Raw genomic sequence first — 16,852 nt, forward strand, 5'->3', positions numbered from 1 at the left:
CCGTAATTTTCCTTATTTTTAACATAATTATTAATAACTTTAGGGTTGCGACCTATTTTTTTAGCTATCTCACGATGGGATAATTTTAGAGTTAAATAAAAATTAACATTTTCAATTTCTAAACTTGTAAGTTTTTTACCACGTCCCATAGTCACAAAAACACTGGGTTTATCACGTTACTGCAGGTACTTAATAGAATGCCATCTGTATTATCTAACCATAATAAAATAAATTTGAAAGCGAAACTTAAATGCACGGTTTGGACGATTACGTTACACTGAGGCTATTCATGTGAACGGCCCGTATTAGCTCTTGCGTCCATGACGTTTCGCGCGCAGATAAGTTCGGACTTGTTAATGTGTCGTTGGATAAACGTTAGGGCATACAATCCAAATTTAAGATATATTGATAAAAATTATCACGTATAATTATAATACTCACAATATATAGGTGAGGCTATTTAAGTGGTTGGCACTGTATTTACTACGCACTAATGAGAGAGTCGTTTTTGTATGTGGTTAAGTATAAGTTCAATATGTATGTTTTATCAGATTATATCTAGTTGAAGCCGGATTAATATATACGACTCTGTTTCAACAAACTTTTATAATAACACTACCTACTAGCTAAACAATTGAAGATACCTATTAACGTAAATTCTTGTTTGTTAGTCTCTTAATAAATATTAATTTAGAGAGACTGTGTAGACTTTAAATAATGTAGGTACCTGTACTGAGTCTCTCGTTTAAAGGTTGTTGGCTGTAAGTATTTCATCAATTTGTAATTTTCAAACGGTCTGACGTGCTCATTAAACAAGCATTTTTATGGAATACTTTTAATACATTATTATAGCGAATGATATTCACTAGCTGAAATTTATTCAAAACATATGTTGTGGATGCCGCGAGCACACAATAATGATCGCCTGAAAATATTGGTTGGTTCCAAGTGAATTTTCAATGTCTTTATATAAGAATTTAAACGTAATTTCCTTGTTGTTTTGTAACAAAAAACATTCTATGCGCTGCGCCCTGCAGGTTTCTTTACTGTAACATTTCGACTCTACTGACTTTAGTTACGTTAGTGAGCGTGAATACAAAATATATATATATTATTGCAGTCGTGATATATTTTTGAAGACAGATACACTGTTGATTGTAAATATTGTTAATAAATGAAACGTAGGTTGTAGGTATGTTTACGCATTGTTTGCGCCTATATCAACACTTGTTATAAAATTATCTGAGTTATAAATGGTGAACGTTTCGCAAATGTTGTGAAATCACGCCATCTTTTGGTCGCTAGTCGATTCCATACCCTAAAAAAATATATGGCGATAAAGTCGCTGCTAATCACTAGTCTTTGATAAATAGGCCGTATTTTCCTTAGCTTTCTTACGTTAAAAGGCGGCCTTTTAGACACTTTAGAAATGTTTTTTATTTCCTTTCTTTGTCTTGGATGCTCCACCGAGCATCAAGCGACCGACACCCTCTGTTAAATACTTACAACATCTGACCCGTAAAATAATTGCTTCAGTAATTTTTGGCCCTTTTTTAACAGTGTTTTATCTTTTCTTGAGTCATGATAAATAATTTCCTTTTTTTAATAGCATGACAGGGATCAGAACGGGTTTTTCGCGAAAGCTTCGAAATTATCATATACTTATTTCAAATTATTTTATACTCGAAATGTAGGACTCAGTTGTGTTGTTAGTAATAAGGACTTCGTATTATTAAATAGCCCAATTAGAAATGAAATAAATAACATCATCTTCCTCGCGTTGTCCCGGCATTTTGCCACGGCTCATGGGAGCCTGGGGTCCGCTTGGCAACTAATCCCAGTAATTGGCGTGGGCACTAGTTTTTACGAAAGCGACTGCCATCTGACCTTCCAACCCAGAGGGTAAACTAGGCCCGTATTGGGATTAGTCCGGTTTCCTCACGATGTTTTCCTTCACCGAAAAGCGACTGGTAAATATCAAATGATATTTCGTACATAAGTTCCGAAAAACTCATTGGTACGAGCCGGGGTTCGAACCCGCGACCTCCGGATTGCAAGTCGCACGCTCTTACCGCTAGGCCACCAGCGCTTTTTTTTTTTTGAATGAAATGAAATAAATAACAAAGAACGAAAAATTACCGTTGTCGTTCCCATACAAAAAATACCGGTATCCGATCCCTGATTGATGAATCCCTATTATAAATACGAAAGTAACTGTCAGTTAGATTACATTTGCTATGGCGTGATGCCCGAGGAAGGACACAGATTAGTTATTGTCAATCATCATTCCACGCAGACGTTGTGGGCAGAAGATAGTATCTACCTCATATTGGTCATGCTCGTTTTTAGGGTTCCGTACCCAAAGGGTAAAAAACGGAACCCTATTACCATAGAGAAATATAGTAAGACAAGAGTGCTCACTCCATACATCAGTTAGACTATTAATTTCAGTGTCTACATCTAGCATCAAGTAGCGGGACTATCAGTACTGCACTGCTGCATCTATTGTCAAGTAGCAGTATTGATAGTTCCGCTACTGGATGCTAGATGCTAATAGTATTTTTGGTACTAAAACTGATGTATGGAGTGAGCAATCTATGTAGTTTTTTCTCTATGCTATTACTAAGACTTCGCTGTCCGTCCGTCCGTCCGTCTGTCACCAGGCTGTATCTCATGAACCGCGATAGTTAGACAGTTACAATTTTCACAAATGATGTATCTCTGTTGCCGCTATAACAACAAATACTAAAAATAAAATAAAATAAATATTTAAGCGGGCTCCCATACAACAAACACGATTTTTTTGCTCTATTTTTTGTTGACGTGCGGAACCCTCCGTGCGCGAGTCCGACTCGCACTTGGCAGGTTTTTTCGTTTTCATGTCCTTTTGGCTGTCTGTCTGTCCGTCCGCGGCTTTGCTCCGTGATCGTTAGTCCTAGAAAGTGCAACTTGTCATAAATATATTTTAAAAAAATGCCGACTAGGTGCTACAATGTAAATTAATAAATCAATCAATTATAGGGAATCTCCGCTACCCGTAAAGTGGGGGTGTGTAAGTTGAAATTGACCTCCAGTTGCCTCCAGTGAGTAAGCGACACCTAGGATATTATTCAAACAACATGGTACCTAACAGAACACATATCTACGTCACAACAGCACAGCAGCAGTAGAGCTTTGAACACAACGAGATTTCACTACAGGCCGCCAGGTGGGGCTACAAAGGTTGGACTTCAAGAGCATACTTTATGGTAGCATCCTGGAAAGTTACAAGGTGGCGCTAGTGATACGGAAAGACAAAAAAGTTATAGTACTCAAACGATCTGTTTTGGAGATAGTTATGTTGACACCTATCTCTTAATTGTTCCTTTTGTTCCTAATTAATTATTGATTTAATTAGGTTACTTATGTTATGTGGGAGACCGAGCTTTGCTCGGAAAACATATAAAATCTCAAAAATGCGTGTTTTCCTAGAGATAAGACCTAGCTAGATCGATTTTTCGCCCATATAGCAAAATTTCATCGATATCGTTAGAGCCGTTTCCGAGATCCCCGAAATATATATATAAATAAATATGTATATATGAATTGCTCGTTTGAAGGTATCAGATATGTAGCTTTCAAATATATGGCTACAGCCTACTGTAGCCATATATTTGAAAGCTACATATCTGCTGCATTTGAAAGCTATATATTATACCTATATAATTACGTTCTTTTGTAGACTAAGGATGTCTGTCAATGGAAATATGTATTACTAACGCAACTCACCCATTACACAGTCTGCCCGGCCTATCTCGACTCGATTTGTTATTGTTATGATACAAGCTCAACACGATTGCACCCGTAGTGATTTAATTCTCTTTGATTGCACCAATAAATGAGAGCAATCGTAACAATAAGTTTTTGGCAAAAATTTAATTTTTGGTACAAGCTTTTATTGCTGACTGTACTTTTCTTACGATAGACAACTAATACTCATCGAGACAATTCTAAAAACCCCTAACACAATTAGGTTGCGTTGTCTCATCACAGAGTTCCTATGGCCACCTCCTGTCTCCATCATCAAATCAGTTCGACAGTACCATATTATTGTATTGTCATCAGAACCACATACAGCTGCCAATTTTCATGACGCTACGATCCTTGGAAGATGGTTAAATTAGTTACCTTAGATTCTATTACATAGTTACATACAGGTCGACCTAATAAAAGCTTTTTAAAAAAAAAACAAGTTTGATTTCAAAACCGCTCCTGGCTTAATAGGTCTTTAAATTTTCAGGAAGTACTTAAAGTTGTGACTTCAAATAAACTAGATACAAAAGATCAGCATCTTAGTGGTAAATACATATCTGTTTTCGTGTTCTTGTGTTTGAAGTAACAATGTCCAATTCTACAAGATTGAGTGAACGTTTTACTATTCAAAATATGTATTACCTGGTGTCAGTTCTTGCTCCACAATGCTCTATATTCCGAAGTGTATTGTGCAGCTAGTTGTATTAGCGAACTCTAATCGAGTTTGAAGGCATTATGTTTGCATCGGCATGCCCCAGGCGCTGCAATCGGATCGCTGATGGGCTGGGATGAGATTACTGGCTCTTTGCTAAATCAATTCCTTTTGTGGTATCGGACGTAGACGTTATTATACGTAGTTAGGTCAAAAGTCAAAAGGTGGCATTTAATTATAATTTATAGGATTAGAAAAACATTACCTTTCAAGATTTCGCTATACAGATGCATGATAATTTAATAGGAAATATATTAAAATAAGAATAAGAATTTATTGAGAAAACCTTATGGCTAATGTTACATTAGACGTGCACTTTTATATATTACGTAAGTATAAGTATTAGGGTGTAAGTATGTATTTGAAAGACCTCTAACGAAATACATAATCTATAGAAGAATAACAATAGTTAATGCTGCAGTTGTATGATAAACAAACCACTAATAATATTATTGTTTAATTCAACACATTACGAATTTTATTTATTATATTAAAAAGGATAAAGTTTGGACCGTAAAGTTTTCATGATAAAAAAACGAATAAAATAACCGAAGTGTCTTCAACGCTGAGATATATAAAACGTTGAAGGGTGTTATTTTTAGGAAAATATGAGTTTGAGCCGATATAACAAAACACGTGCTCATTAGTTTTTTTATTTTCTCAGATTAATTAAACCAGTAATTAACAAGCAATTTGCTGAAACAAAACTAGGTACCTATCTACAGAAGTCAGAGGGTTTGAACACTTTTCAGTAGGTACTTTTGAGGACAATAAAATTACTCCTAATAATTTGAGACTGGGAAGCTAAAATACTGGTGTCTGTTATTTTAGACTACTCTCTAACATATATTATCAAAAAAAAATCAAGTCGGAGCCGTTGGGACAGTTGGGTATCTTTCCTTGTTAGTGCAATACTTTTTTCCCTATTTTTATACTAGAAGTAATTAATGTAATTAAGCTTTGCTCATATATTATTATCAACGTTTTTGACTATGTTCGATTTAGTGGCGAGAGATAAGGGATTGAGATTGACAAGTTTTCGGTCGAATTATTATCAGAAACATATCATAATTTGATACGTCAAATGCAGTCAAGAAAAGAGTTGCCGTATGTGAACGGTCTCGTCTCGCCTACGGGACGATTTTCGTCAATCTTCGAGACAAAGCCGAGGGTGAATAGTAAAGGACCGGCGACACTTGAGCGTTTTTTCATCAGCCCATGAGACACCAGTGACGTGCTTTCAAACTCACCTTTTGAGATCCCGTGCAAGATTAGGCACCCGTTTTTATGGTGTGACCCTAGTGAGGGGCAAACGTCTCGCTTTGGGTTTATTATTACAATCGAAATCATTACAAAACAACTCATTTGCCACTGGCTTGCCTATATGGAACCAATCTGGTACCTTGTTCTAGCGGGGTTAAATGCACTTATATGTATAATGTCTTCGATATTGTAATTAATAAATTAAGTTACGTAAAGAGTTAAAAAAATATAAATGGCCCCATGTTATGTATTAAAATATAATACCTACTGAACGATGTTCTAGTATATAAAATGACCTGTAAGCTAAATCTTATCTAAATCCAGCCGTATTTTTTATGATCTAACAGAGAAAATCCTTAAAGTGAACGCATGCTCACCAATGCATCTTGATAAGCGGTAAACGTATCCTGACAGTTTAGTTTACATACCTATATCTGTAATTTAAAAACGTTTTTCAAGAATACTAGCTAAATAGGTATTTTTGGTCATATATTGTTTTTACAAACATGCGTGGAAATATCGTCATTATGTTCGTAATCGAAAACTGCATAAAGTCGTGTTGCGTATTTGTACGAATCCGTACGCAAATTCATAGACGGCGTGCCATTAATGGTTGTATTTAAACGCATTTTTTATGGATAACGCTATTATATCACTGTATCCGCATATTTATTTATACAATGGCCTCACTGCTCCTTGTCCTCCTTTATATCACATTCGTCCACCAAATCCCAATATCTTGATCTTTTTATAGTAATGCACTTTTTCATTACCGATACCAAGGTAACCAAGGTTATCGACTCGGCCCGCCACTACTCAGTCGTTACAGCACATCATCGCTAGCGCCGCCCCGCCACTCAACGCTGCGATGATTCAGCATTTTCAATCCACTCTTTCATTCCTCTTTCATTCTTTTGCGTGAATTCGACGCTTTGGAACGCAACCGCAGCACGAACGTCACAGGAACCATTTAGTACGTAAGCATTCATAGCGAAAACGTAGTTTTACACGGGGAATAAGGTTCTACTTTCGAGCTACCTGTTTTATGTACCTATATAATGTTAACGCCGTAAACACGAATAGCTTTTGCCTTCGAGTTTAATTTCCTGTAGTAGAGATTAAAATTGAAGTTGTATATTTTTGCGTCGTAAAATATTAATAAGGTGCAGTTGAAACATACCACACTTTATATATTCGTATGATGAAGTTCAACTGAAACGCCTGAATCAGATACAAACAGAATAATTTATTGAAACTTTCAATAATCCGGGCAGTTTTACTGCAACCATATCATCCGGAATGCTAAAATTTAGTTCGGTTTTTCCAGCGCTAGTCGTTAATGTGCTCATTAGAGTTAGAGACAGCGTTCGCCTATAAATTATAACTGATACCTAAGAGGAAAATAAAAAACACTGTTAAAGTAAGTGTCTAATAAGTTCTCACGAATGATAATAGACGATTTGTTGTTTGTTTGTTTTGTGACTATGTAAACCTCATATTCAAAACCTTCTTAAGTACGTACCTAGGTATAAATATTGAAACATGAAAATAAATACAGAAAATAAACCATACTAGTACCTATCTATGTACCTACTTAAATTCGTTGTTGCTGAATTATTATATTTACCATAGCACGTAATTAAAAAAGTTTCAGACAAACCAAAAAGCACAATGGTTACATTGGGCCCGTTTTGTTATGTTACTTAACTTTGTTACAATTAAAGTTTCTGACCGAACTGTTTAGGCTCCGGGAGTCAAGTATATTTGTTTAACTAACACTTTGAAGCAGCTTGCAAAATGTGCTCTCATCCATCAGACTTGCTTAAGTATTAAATGCAAGCAGAGAAAAAATGGAACGGGATTTATCCTGGAATTGCATGAAACCGACTTGAATAAGCAATAAAATATTCATAAAAATGTTTAATAAGAGTCAACATCAATCAACAAGCGATGCAAAGCCGATGAAAAATGGTAAGCATCATTAAAAACGTAGAAAAAACTTCACGCGAGTGTAATTACAACATTGAGTTACATCAATCATTCTGTTCTTAGGGGTCTAGCCAAGATGACGATTGTTCATAGGAAACGTCAATAGAAACTTAAATAATGTATGGAAATAGTCTGTCATCCCATATATTATTGTTTCTTTTCGTTTGGCGTTTGTCGATGTACGATTGTCATCTTGGGTAGGCTCCCAGGTCACCATAAATATGTACCAGTATCATCATCAATTATTGTTCAAGTAGGAATTTCCAAACCTTTATTTAAAAATAACTGCTTTTATTGAGAATATTAACGGCCGAAGTGGTCGGCGAATTCATTTCCGAAGAGTAGGCAGGTGTCATTAGCATTACATGTATGTTCAGATCATAGAGAAATATAATAAGACAAGAGTGCTCACTCCATACATCAGTTAGACTATTAATTTCAGTGTCTACATCTAGCATCGAGTAGCGGAACTATCAGTACTGCTACTTGACAATAGATGTAGCACCGACCGGAAAATCTTATGCTGTTGAGATAAGACTGATGTATGGAGTGAGCAATCTATTTTTTTTTCTCTATGGTTCAGATGCAACTATTACCAGTGAAGTACGTACCATATTCCCCAAAGGGCGTGTTGAAAAACCTGAATTATGCAAGGGCATTTGTCAAAGGGTAAGTTAGGCAACGGTGCATTGACGTTCAATAGCAGAGCTAATCCATTATGAATATAAGGTTTAATACCAATGTCTGGGCGACCGAGCTTTGCTCGGAAAACATAAATAAAAACTCAAAAATGCGCGTTTTCCTAGCGATAAGACCTAGCTTGATAGATTTTTCGTTCCCGAAAACCCCCATATTGCTCGTTTGAAGGCATAACATTACCTATACAGATAAAGCTCGCTTATGCTACCTATTGGCCTGATTTCAATTTTAATAAACGTCTAAAATCTAGTTAAAATCAGATCTCGATGCGATATGGATCGTATTTGTCAGTGTCAAAAGTGACTTCAAACAAAAACGTCTTGGGACCATTTTCATTTGTTTACCAATTTATTTTTATTTTCGTTGTCCATCACGCTCCGCGATTGTTGCGCCATTTAGGGTCCTAGCTAAATTGGTTGTTCAATACTTACGCTATAGTATATCCAATTTAGCAAGAACCCTAAATAGCATAACAATCCCGTGTGGTGACTGTACATCACTTATATTTAATTATACAAAATTAACATATTATTATTATTAAATCAATACATATTATAAAAGAAAGTCCCCTGCCGCGTCTGTCTGTCTGTATGTTCGCGATAAACTCAAAAACTACCGAACGGATTTTCATGCGGTTTTCACCTATCAATAGATTGATTCTTGAGGAAGGTTTAGGTGTATAATTTGTAAAGGTTTTGTGTAAATTGATTGAACTACCCGTGCGGAGCCGGGGCGGGTCGCTAGTTAAATTACAAACTGAAATAAGTCAGTGCTGATAACGGTTTCCTATAGGCACACATGCGGTCGCCATGCGACGCCAGGCGGTCTAGCATGAGTTGCGTTCTCGCGCGCGACTCCATACTTGAAGTCGCGCCAGATGTATGGAGTCGCGCGCGAGAACGCAACTCATGGTAGACCGCCAGATAAACGTAGGTACGAGTATACACATATATTATCAATCAAAGTTTACTGTAATTGCATCGATTTTAGTTCTGTTTAAATTGGAACTCTCCGATTTCAATGGACGAGCAGAGGGCTGAACAAGGTACCAATATTGAAATCTAGCTACGGGACCCTAAGACTCCACTGTCCGTCCGTCCGTCTATCACCAGGCTGTATCTCACGAACCGTGATAGCTAGACAGTTGAAATTTTCACAGATGATGTATTTCTGTTAACAACAACAAATACTAAAAACAGATAAAATAAAGATTTAAGGGAGCCCCATACAACAAACGTGATTTTTGACCGAAGTTAAGCAACGTCGGGCGGGGTCAGTATTTGGATGGGTGACCGTTTTTTTGCTTGTTTTTTTTGCTTGTTTTGCTCTATTTTTTGTTGATGGTGCGGAACCCCCCGGGCGCGAGTCCGACTCGCACTTGGCCGGTTTTTTTTTTATAGTTTACTACAGCAACTAAGATGGTAAAATGTTCATAGTTGGGCCGACGTTTTAATTATTCAGTGAATTCGACTCGTCCTTTCACACGACTATTTGCAAATGACGCAGCCGCATCGAGAGAAAAGCGAGTACGCGGTTAATGAGATCTTCTTTCTAAGTACTCGACTCGACATTTCATAATTTGCACTAGCCTTTATGGGAATGTTCCCATACTGCTCACACATGGCAGCATACATCGATCAAGGGCGAAAAATACGAGATCACATCGAGATTGTCGAGTTTCAGGAACATATTGTATGTAGGTAGGTATAATAAATATTTTAAATAGAATAACAAACCTTATGTTGCCTTTGTTATAGCCGTTTCTTGGCCAGTATTTCCATTTTCTCGTGAAACAGGGAAACCGTCTGAGCACGCAGGCTCGCCGCCAATTTGTTAGCACCTCACAAAGCATTATTCGAGGCAGGATCTTAAATTAAACGCAACTGTACAATATTTGCGGGTAATATAAAAACCCAGCGGACGTAAACATTATTCGCCTGACATTCTTTTCACGAAGAGCAGTAGGCACGAACGTACGTATTACTCGTACAATAAAAGTGCATATCTTACTTTTTCTTAGATTTTACTCCGTCTTAGAGTCTAGATAAAATACAATTTTGAAGAATTTACCCGTATAAATAATCAGTATAATTTTCTACTTTTTACTTTAGAAATCATGTGAAATTTATTTATCAAAATCAAAATGAGCCTACTGTACGAGTAGTTACAAGTTGATTGATATACATATCAATCAACTTGTACTTGTAAAATAAATATACATATTTATTTTAAAAGAATGAATGTATGTAATAACCTTATACCTAGATTACAAAAAAAATATAGGTTGATAAAATTACCGCAGTCATTTAAAGAAATCGTCAAGTGTGAACAAACTTCTGAATATATGAAATTGATATGAAAAGGGTGATTTTCAAACTTTGAAAGCACTCAAGATTTTGTTATTTGCATATTTATGAGGTAAGTTACAATGTAATTAAAAACTTTGCTTAACTCCATTCATTCCACACACGTTTTGAATACGTGATCAATTTTCAAGTCGCTTTAAATAATTCTCATATTCGAATTAATTATACGCCGTAAAATTTTGTAACGTGGTACTAGTTATTATGACATTACACTGAGTGGCTAGTTCATTAAATCATATGATAATAGGTATATAGTGAAGCACAAGAAACTAGTAAGAAATATTAAATACCGTAAAATGGGGTGAGTAGGGTTCGAGGGGAAAGTTGGGTTATGAATGGGGAGAAAAGGGATGAAAGGCGAGTGAGGTGGGATTTTTAGGCTACTGCTACAAAAATAATGTATTCCCATTTAAAATGGAGCTATAGTAATACTCATAATAAAAAAAATCGATCCAACAATCTTCCAAAATCACCTTTGTATGAAATCCCATCTCACCCCAATTACGAGGGACTACGGGGTGAGGTGGGATTTCCTGTTTACTTATCGTCAAAGTTATGAAATGGAACTACCCAAAATAAAATAAAAACTAAAATAAAAACGTCCGGAACACTTATTACTTACACCATTCAGTTTGCATATATTATGTAAAAATAAAATGTTATCGAGGTTTGAATGTCAGTTTTGTCCCTACTCACCCCATTTTACGATACTTAGAACATTTTATTTTGAATTCAGATATTTCATTCAAATATGTTTCTTTTACTGAATTAAATGAAGGTAAAGTAAGGTAAATCTATAAACGTTTTAAATACACCGCAGAGTTCTTTCAGATGCAGCATTCAAGAATTACCTATAGGAAAATGTTGCCTACTAAAAAGCCGGCCAAGAGCCAGTCGGACTCACGTTCCGAGGGTGCCGTACCCTCACACATTTTCTTATAATTTAGTTTTTTTCCTTAAATCCTACTCATGTGTGACCTATTTTTATAGAACAACCTACTAAAAAAACAACATTAGCGAAATTGGCCTAAAAGGGGAGGCAACTTTATACGCAGATGATACCAGTCTCTTTTACTTTGGGAATTCTATCCATGACATAATTACTGACGTTCAGACCGATTTAAACATTCTTAACAAGTGGTTTCAAAATAATTTACTTACAATAAATATAGCAAAAACAAATTACATCATATTTACATCTAAAAATAAAAAAATTTACCACCACCCACCTCTGACAATAAACAACCAAAAAATAAACAAAATTGATAATGAGAAGTACCTAGGTCTTATATTAGACAAACAAGTTACCTGGAAATCACACATTGAAAAAATAAAAAGAAAGATTACCTCCCTCACTGGAGCGCTGCGGGGTATAGCGAAGTGTCTTCCAAACCAAGCACGTTATATGATTTATAATTCTATTGTAAAGCCACATATCGATTATCTAGTCGAGATCTGGGGTACAGCTGTAGCAACTCAAATAAATACAATACAAAGAGCACAAAACAAATTAATTAAAGTATTATTTCATTTCGATCGTTTAACGCCGACAGATTATATTTACAAAAAAACTAAAATTATGAATATACACCAAACATACACTTACTATACTTGTATGCTAATACGCAAAATTATACAGAGAGACCTACATATAAAAATATCTTTTACCAAAAAACATAAAGTGCAAAAAATAAAACTAAGAAATGCTAATGATTTGATCCTTCGTGCACCACGTACAAATTATGGCAGCAAAACTATACTTTATGAAGGCGCTGATTTATATAATAAATTGCCAAAAGATATAAAAGACGCCAAGTCCCTTATCACATTTAAAAGGTTGCTGAAACATTATATTACTAATAAATAGCCCCCCTCATTATTTTTAATATTAATATGCAGATACTATAGCTACCTATATAATATAACACAGATATACTATTACATTTACTTATTCTAAATAATTACTTATAACTAAATAAAACCAAAAATATAATATAAATAAATTATTACATCTATCAAAACACCAACACTGCATTAAACTAGAAGAAGCGCTTTGTCACCTCCACGCTCTTTATATCCGTGTAAGTTCCGTATCTTATCTCTGTTACTATGAGCCAGCCGGTCCCGGCCCGGCCGTAGCAACTACGCTCGCATTCCATTGCATGTTTTGTTTACTTATTAAGTTAAGTATTGATTTACCCGACAAAAAAAAGGTGTATTTAGTTTAATTTGTAAATTTTTGTTTAAGTCATAATATGCAAGTACCTACAGTTTTATGTGGTTATAAGTTAAGTGTGCGCTCACCGAATAAATAAGTATTTTGCATGAAAAAATAAGAAATTCTCGTGTAAGTGAATATTATGTATTCTTATGAGAAATAAAGATCTTTAAACCTAAACCTAAAAATAGTAATTATTAAGAAAAGAAAATAATATTTAATCATTTAAGGTCTTCAAAATTTTATACGATTTAGTTTTTTTTTTATTCGTAGAGCCTAGATCCTATTTATATAACTACGCTTTTGTTCTGCGCAAATGGATGTCAGAGTGGCTATTAAGTCCTTGTAGACCTAGCGAGGCTCTTGTCTTCAACAACAGCCTTTTTCCTTCCGTTTCTGTACTCCAAGCAACTTAAAAATGTAAGGAGCGGATAATTGTTACAGTTATAACAGTGCTTTAAAAAAAACATATTTTCTTCTATCTCCAAATTTATTTTTTAATAGCTCAATCTGTAATGTACTTAGCTCCTGTACTACATAGTTTCCAATAGTTGCAAACTAAAGGTTCATTAAATCGAAAACCAGGATTCATGATAACTTATTTAATTTTAGTCTTACTTATTTATATATTATATATAATTTGACGATCATTATGAGATATCCGTGCTTAGCTTAGCCATATTGACATTGTTGTTTTTTTTTATTTTATATTAGTTGACATTGTTAATAATTTAGTTAATTAATCGATTGCTTATAATGGTTTTTAAATTGTGTATTGCTTGACATTTGTATAATTATAATCAATTGTTATTTTCCTACTTGACGATCATAATATAAATTCGTATAGATTAGTGTAAAATAATTTATATTGTAATTTCATATTATGAAATAAATAAATCTAAAATCGAATCTAATCTATAGTTGTATAAAATGAAAGCTGGTTTATCATAGCAAGTGCTAAATTGTATTAAATTATTGTCTCCTCGAAAATTTGTGTTTATTCATCCGGTCAAATTAAATTACGTAACCAACTTCTAATGAGCCCATACAGAAGCTACACCGAGCCACAGTGAGGATTGCTTGGTTAATTTATATCCCTGCCACTACTCGGCTAAACACAAAATGACCTGACCACAACATTTGTACAGTAACCAGCTAACAAATGTAGACAATTCTAAATTTCGGCCGCGCAATATCTGGCTTCAATAACACTTGCTCCATTAACTCTGTAGCCCATTGTACAAGCGGTAGCTTTATGGTATATCCCAAATGTAAGCATACGAATCCTTATCTTAACCGAATCTATGTAAAGTCTAATCTACAGCGTTCGCATATTGTGCAAGTATAAACGCTTGTAACAAAAACGTTACAACGGCTACCTTTAACTCTGTTGTAATATACAACGTTTTGGTATTACAAGTGAGACCAAATTTGCCTGATTTCCTTTTGGGTGTCCGATTTATTCTATTTAATGTGGTCCCGAATTGCCAACTGTTAGTTTAACTGTAGTTCGCGTAGCTAGTTTGGTTTGCGCTCTGTTGTGCTGCGTTGATGAATCACTGGCTGTACAACATCTCCTGATTGACTAGACGCCGTATTTTTACTAAACTCTTAACAGTTTTCTATGGGTAAGTGCCTACCTTTATGCCCATTTAGGTTTTCGCTTATGTTTGACATTTGGTTATTAATTTCAATCATCCCATCCATAAAGTCTAGTAGGGAAAATCAATCAATCAATCAATCAATCAATCAAATCTTTTATTTCAGGCAATGATACCCATACATAAAAACATAAAAAAAAAAAAAAATACGAAAGTCACATTAACATTAAAATAATACATATCAACAAATTTAAAAAGTACAATTACATTAAAATAAATTAAAATTAAAATTACAAATAACTATTTACATTAAATCATACACCGTGCCTCTAGAACCCATATGTAGGTCATTCCAGTGCCTCCAGAGTGAACCAGCAGGATCCCCAGGAATGAGCTGAAGCAGACTGTTGGAACTGTCACGCACCCGGCGCATGAGGGAGGCAGTGCGTTTACGGATTATCGCAATGAACGCGTCCACTCTAGCCTCCGCAAACATCCCCGAGGCGCTACAGTAACGTGGCAGTCCCATCAGCATGCGGAAACCATTATTGTATTGGACACGCAGGGCATTGAGGGTCTTTTTTGTGTAATTTGTCCATAGGCTGCACGCGTAAAAGGACTGGCAAAAAGCCTTAAAAAGGGTCTTTTTGACATCCCTGTCACACCGCGCAAACCTACGTGACAGCATGTTACACCTTATTGACAATGCCCTGCGCTCCCTTTCTATGTCAGCATCATCCTGGAGGTCCTCGGTGACCCAGTGCCCGAGGTACTTGAAACGTGAAACTCTGTTTAGAGGAACACCACATAAATATACAGCAGGAACTGACGCATACTCCTTTTTGCCTGCATTGAAGACGAGTAGTTCGCTCTTCTTGGTGTTGTACATCAAGCCATGGGCCACCGCATACTCCTCACAGATCTTTAACAGCTTGACAAGAGCACTGATCGCCGGGCACAGCAGCACCATATCATCTGCATAGCTGATATTGTTAACAATGGTACCGCCAATTGAGCATCCAATACCCGTGCTGCTGAGCCTAGCGATCAACTCATCCATAATAAATAGCATTTTTTTTTATTATACCACATCGGTGGCAAACAAGCATACAGGCCGCCTGATGGTAAGCAGTCACCGTAGCCTATGGACGCCTGCAACTCCAGAGGTGTTACATGCGCGTTGCCGACCTTTTTAAAAACCTGTACACTCCTTTTTTGAAGAACCCCATACATTAAACCCTCGGGAAAACCTCGGAAGGGTGCTCATTCTACAGCCGGAGCGTCCGCGGGAGGAAATACTTCTTAAACCGCACAGTACGCAACCATTTAGGTTCCAGGGTGTTTGGATGAACACCCTGCCGATGGCGAGCGGTGCGGTGATAGAAAGCGGCCGTTGGCATCATGTCAAACAATTCTTCAGAGCACAGCCCATTGTACAAGCGGTAGAACACACATAAGGAGGCAAGGTCTCTCCTCAGACTTAAAGGTTCAATACCGCTTGTGAGTTTGGGATCATCGACGATTCGTATTTTATTTTAAAATAACGTAATATTTCCAATTGTAATTTGAAGTAAACTAGACAATATTGTATCTACGTTATCGTATTTCCTGACTAGTTACGAAGGGCCCTTAAAATATAAAACAGCCGCTAGCGTGACCATTCGCAAGACAATAAAGAAGAAAGTATCAATTTCACATAAATTTATGAAGCGATATCGAGCTTATAGCAACACTAGCCGTTGAGATGCAATAAAACCTCGGCGTTTTATGTTTTAAACTTTACGGGCAATATTTTATAAAAATTCATGTGAAAATATAACGCGTTTTACAATCTGTTAAAGCGGTAGTTTATAGTCGGTCTTTTATTTGCAAATAATACTTGCTAGGCCGAAAGGTGTTTGTTATTTATTAATATGCTTCTGGAAGGTCTGGTTGTTGCATTATTTCAAACCATACCTAAGCGATAATAAAAACCACAAATGCATAAATTACATTACAATTCACTAAAACGGGACTTAATCGCGTGTAAATTAACTTTAAGTACCTCCGACGATTCGAGTATGGCATTGTGTCTATGGTCTCGAAGAAAGACTGGCTAAAGATGACATCAATAGGTACTTATCTAGCGAGTTTTTGAACTACCCGCATTTGATCCATCAGCATGTCATCTCACCAAAAACGGACGCTAGATATAATTAAGGGGTTGCACTAT

The 16,852-nt window shown here is 35.9% G+C and overlaps 1 protein-coding gene across 1 annotated transcript; it reads right to left on the bottom strand.

Annotated features, from left to right (window-relative positions):
* Nucleotides 1-14,944: 14,944 nt before the first annotated feature.
* Nucleotides 14,945-15,700, bottom strand: LOC134656202 (uncharacterized). The gene has a single exon (XM_063511708.1). It carries the CDS (start codon nucleotides 15,698-15,700, stop codon nucleotides 14,945-14,947), a length of 756 nt encoding a protein of 251 aa, XP_063367778.1.
* Nucleotides 15,701-16,852: the final 1,152 nt, after the last annotated feature.

The sequence above is a fragment of the Cydia amplana genome, chromosome 2 (genome assembly GCF_948474715.1).
Source record: "Cydia amplana chromosome 2, ilCydAmpl1.1, whole genome shotgun sequence".
NCBI lineage: Eukaryota > Metazoa > Arthropoda > Insecta > Lepidoptera > Tortricidae > Cydia > Cydia amplana.

Excerpts from the sequence above, each read along its gene's own strand:
- LOC134656202 (XM_063511708.1), bottom strand. The coding sequence starts at position 15,700 with ATGGATGAGTTGATCGCTAGGCTCAGCAGCACGGGTATTGGATGCTCA.